Source organism: Oncorhynchus nerka, linkage group LG14 (assembly GCF_034236695.1).
Source record: "Oncorhynchus nerka isolate Pitt River linkage group LG14, Oner_Uvic_2.0, whole genome shotgun sequence".
NCBI classification, from domain to species: domain Eukaryota; kingdom Metazoa; phylum Chordata; class Actinopteri; order Salmoniformes; family Salmonidae; genus Oncorhynchus; species Oncorhynchus nerka.
The window spans coordinates 91,774,221-91,779,220 of record NC_088409.1 but is presented as its reverse complement, the minus strand read 5'-3'; the positions used below and the strand labels follow the sequence as shown (position 1 = coordinate 91,779,220).

Genomic DNA, 5,000 nt, shown 5'->3' with positions numbered 1-5,000 from the left:
ATGACAAGTGTATGTCACCTGCAGTGCATTGTGGGGGTTTATTTATACCTCTTTCTAAGGACAGACATTAATATTCATGCTGCTGAGTTACATCTGATCCCTCACCATTGTCTCCCTCCCTCCACAATGAATAGCACATCTAACACACACACACACACACCTGTAGTGTGTATTGTTCTCTGGTTTCACACACACACACACACACACACACACACACACACACACACACACACACACACACACACACACACACACACCTGTAGTGTGTGTTGTTCTCTGGTTTCTGCCAGGGCAGGATGTATCCTCCTCTCACGTGGAGGTTGATGTGGTCTAGAGGTGTTGGCATGGTTATCATCTGGCCCTTCACCTCAATAGCCTTGGCCTAGACACACCATTACAACAGAATTCACCATTAATATGAATACAAGAATCATTCTAAATGGATTTTAACATCAATTTCTACATTTATATCAATCACAATGTGTGAGTGTGTTTTGGTGCCTCACCGTGTGGAAGTCATACCAGAGGTCGTCTGGGATGTAGCCCTGTACCTCTCTGGCCCCCTGTCAATCAAACAGTGTTAAAATAACACATTGAAATAAAATAACTATATTACTCATTTTAATTGTTATTTGGGAATGTTGACAGGGAATTTGTTACAGATATACAGTGGACCAAAAAAGTATTTAGTATTTAGTCAGCCACCAATTGTGCAAGTTCTCCCACTTAAAAAGATGAGAGAGGCCTGTAATTTTCATCATAGGTACACTTCAACTATGACAGACAAAATGAGAAAGAAAAATTCCAGAAAATCACATTGTAGGATTTTTTATGAATTTATTTGCAAATGATGGTGGAAAATAAGTATTTGTTCAATTATCTCAATACTTTGTTATATACCCTTTGTTGGCAATGACAGAGGTCAAACGTTTTCTGTATGACTTCACAAGGTTTTCACAAACTTTTGCTGGTATTTTAGCCCATTCCTCCATGCAGATCTCCTCTAGAGCAGTGATGTTTTGGGGCTGTTGCTGGGCAACACAGACTTTCAACTCCCTCCAAAGAATTTCTATGGAGTTGAGATCTGGAGACTGGCTAGGCCACTCCATGACCTTGAAATGATTCTTACGAAGCCACTCCTTTGTTGCCCGGGTGGTGTGTTTGGGATCATTGTCATGCTGAAAGACCCAGACACGTTTCATCTTCAATGCCCTTGCTGATGGAACAAGGTTTTCACTCAAAATCTCATGATAGATGGCCCCATTCATTCTTTCCTTTACACAGATCAGTCGTCCTGGTCCCTTTGCAGAAAAACAGCCCCAAAGCATGATGTTTCCACCCCCATGCTTCACAGTAGGTATGGTGTTCTTTGGATGTAACACAGCATTCTTTGTCCTCCAAACATGAAGAGTTGAGTTTTTACCAAAAAGTTATATTTTGGTTTCATCTGACCATATGACATTCTCCCAATCTTCTTCTGGATCATCCAAATGCTCTCTAGTAAACTTCAGAAGGGCCTGGGCATGTACTGGCTTAAGCAGGGGGACACGTCTGGCACAGCAGGATTTGAGTCCCTGGCGGCGTAGTGTGTTACTGATGGTAGGCTTTGTTACTTTGGTTCCAGCTCTCTGCAGGTTATTCACTAGGTCCCACCGTGTGGTTCTGGGATTTTTGCTCACCGTTCTTGTGATCATTTTGACCCCACGGGGTGAGATCTTGCGTGGAGTCCTAGATCGAGGGAGATTATCAGTGGTCTTGTATGTCTTCCATTTCCCTTATAATTGCTCCCACAATTGATTTCTTCAAACCAAGCTGCTTACCTATTGCAGATTCAGTCTTCCCAGTCTGGTGCAGGTCTTCAATTTTGTTTCTGGTGTCCTTTGACAGCTCTTTGGTCTTGGCCATAGTGGATTTTGGAGTGTGACTGTTTGAGGTTGTGGACAGGTGTCTTTTATACTGATAACAAGTTCAAACAGGTGCCATTAATACAGGTAACGAGTGGAGGACAGAGGAGCCTCTTAAAGAAGAAGTTACAGGTCTGTGAGAGCCAGAAATCTTGCTTATTTTCCACCATAATTTGCAAAGAAATTCATTAAAAATCCTACAATGTGATTTTCTGGATTTGTTTTCTTCTCATTTGTCTGTCATAGTTGAAGTGTAACCTATGATGAAAATTACAGGCCTCTGTCATCTTTTTAAGTGTGAGAACTTGCAGAATTGGTGGCTGACTAAATACTTTTTTGCCCCACTGTATAATATAAGTGGTTAGTTACCTCATCCAGGACAGATATATAAGTGGTTAGTTACCTCATCCAGGACAGATATATAAGTGGTTAGTAACCTCATCCAGGACAGATATATAAGTGGTTAGTTACCTCATCCAAGACAGATATATAAGTGGTTAGTTACCTCATCCAAGACAGATATATAAGTGGTTAGTTACCTCATCCAAGACAGATATATAAGTGGTTAGTTACCTCATCCAAGACAGATATATAAGTGGTTAGTTACCTCATCCAAGACAGATATATAAGTGGTTAGTTACCTCATCCAAGACAGATATATAAGTGGTTAGTTACCTCATCCAGGACAGATATATAAGTGGTTAGTTACCTCATCCAGGACAGATATATAAGTGGTTAGTTACCTCATCCAGGACAGATATATAAGTGGTTAGTAACCTCATCCAGGACAGATATATAAGTGGTTAGTAACCTCATCCAGGACATATATATAAGTGGTTAGTTACCTCATCCAAGACAGATATTTAAGTGGTTAGCTACCTCATCCAGGGCAGATATATAAGTGGTTAGTTACCTCATCCAGGACAGATATATAAGTGGTTAGTAACCTCATCCAGGACATATATATAAGTGGTTAGTTACCTCATCCAAGACAGATATTTAAGTGGTTAGCTACCTCATCCAGGGCAGATATATAAGTGGTTAGTTACCTCATCCAGGACAGATATATAAGTGGTTAGTAACCTCATCCAGGACATATATATAAGTGGTTAGTTACCTCATCCAGGACAGATATATAAGTAGTTAGTAACCTCATCCAGGACAGATACATAAGTGGTCAGTTACCTCATCCAGGACCGGGCTGATGAGCAGAGCAGGGCCCCACAGGAACTGTCTGTGGATATCCCACGTCTTCCTGTCGCTCACAAACCTGCCAGAGGACACATTGATACACACTCATGTCAAGGGTACGTTGCTCCTCCATCTTTAGAAAAAGAGATTATATACACAGCCAGGTCAGGTAGCCTAGTGGTTAGAGTGTTTGTGTGTGTGTGTGTGTGTGTGTGTGTGTGTGTGTGTGTGTGTGTGTGTGTGTGTGTGTGTGTGTGTGTGTGTACTCACTCATGCAGCAACGGTCGGACCACTGTACTTCCTTCACTGTGGGCGTAAAACATGAGTGTGTAGAGGTAGGGAAGGAGTGTGTAGCGGATATTCAACACATCACGAGAAGCCTCAGAAAACGATGCATTCCACGATACAGGGTCTTGTCTCTGTAACACACACGCAGAAATACACACACACACACACACACACACACACACACACACACAAACACACACACACACACAGAAACACACACACAGAAACACACACACACACAAACACACACACACAGCACAGAGTAGTTAATGACAGTACAGTCGCACATGTGGTGTCTTGTAAGTGTAACCAGATTGCCTTACAGAACTATAGGTCCAGAACAGTTATTTACACACTATAGGTCCAGAACAGTTATTGACACACTATAGGTCCAGTTATTGACACACTATAGGTCCAGTTATTTACACACTATAGGTCCAGAACAGTTATTGACACACTATAGGTCCAGAACAGTTATTGACACACTATAGGTCCAGAACAGTTATTGACACACTATAGGTCCAGAACAGTTATTGACACACTATAGGTCCAGAACAGTGATTTACACACTATAAGTCCAGAACAGTTATTGACACACTATAGGTCCAGAACAGTTATTGACACACTATAGGTCCAGAACAGTTATTGACACACTATAGGTCCAGAACAGTTATTGACACACTATAGGTCCAGAACAGTTATTGACACACTATAGGTCCAGAACAGTTATTGACACACTATAGGTCCAGAACAGTTATTGACACACTATAGGTCCAGAACAGTTATTGACACACTATAGGTCCAGAACAGTTATTGACACACTATAGGTCCAGAACAGTGATTTACACACTATAAGTCCAGAACAGTTATTGACACACTATAGGTCCAGAACAGTTATTTACACACTATAGGTCCAGAACAGTTATTGACACACTATAGGTCCAGAACAGTTATTGACACACTATAGGTCCAGTTATTTATAGTGAATTCAGAAAGTTTGCAGATTCCTTTACTTTCTCCATCATTTCTTACATTACAGCCTTTTTCTAAAATTGATTAAATGATTTGTTTTCCTCATCAATCTACAACCAATACCCATAAAGACAAAGTAAAAACTGTTTGTAAATAATCATTGGAGATGATTTGGAAATACACACACCTGTCTATATAAGGTCCCACAATTGACAGTGCATTTCAGAGCAAAAACCAAGCCATTAGGTCGAAGGAATTGTCCGTAGAGCTCTGAGACAGGATTGTTTCAAAGCACAGACCTGAGGAAGGGTACCAAAGAAATTCTGCAGAATTGAAGGTCACCAAGAACACAGTAGCCTCCATCATTATACAATTGAAGAAGCTTGGAAGCACCAAAACTCTTACTAAAGCTGAACACCCGGCCAAACTGCATAATCAGGGGAGAAAGGCCTTGGTCGGGGAGGTGACCAAGAACCCGATGGTCACTCTGACAGAGTTCAGAGTTCCTCTGTGGAGATGGGAGGACATTCCAGAAGGACAACCATCTCTGCAGCACTCCACCAATCAGGCCTTTATGGTAGAGTGGCCCGATTGAAGCCACTCCTCGGTAAAAGGCACATAACAGCCCGCTTGGAGTTTGTCAAA

The 5,000-nt window shown here is 41.4% G+C and overlaps 1 protein-coding gene across 3 annotated transcripts in view; it reads right to left on the bottom strand.

Moving 5' to 3' along the window:
- si (sucrase-isomaltase) overlaps nt 1-5,000 on the bottom strand; it is a 115,677-nt gene that overhangs the window by 5,816 nt on the left and 104,861 nt on the right. For all 3 annotated transcript variants that reach the window (XM_065000538.1, XM_065000539.1, XM_065000540.1), the window contains exons 41-44: nt 3,366-3,514; nt 3,090-3,174; nt 507-563; nt 258-382 (exon numbers count right to left, since the gene is read on the bottom strand). In XM_065000538.1, coding sequence (XP_064856610.1) covers nt 258-382; nt 507-563; nt 3,090-3,174; nt 3,366-3,514 — 416 coding nt within the window. The remainder of the gene's footprint in view (nt 1-257; nt 383-506; nt 564-3,089; nt 3,175-3,365; nt 3,515-5,000) is intronic.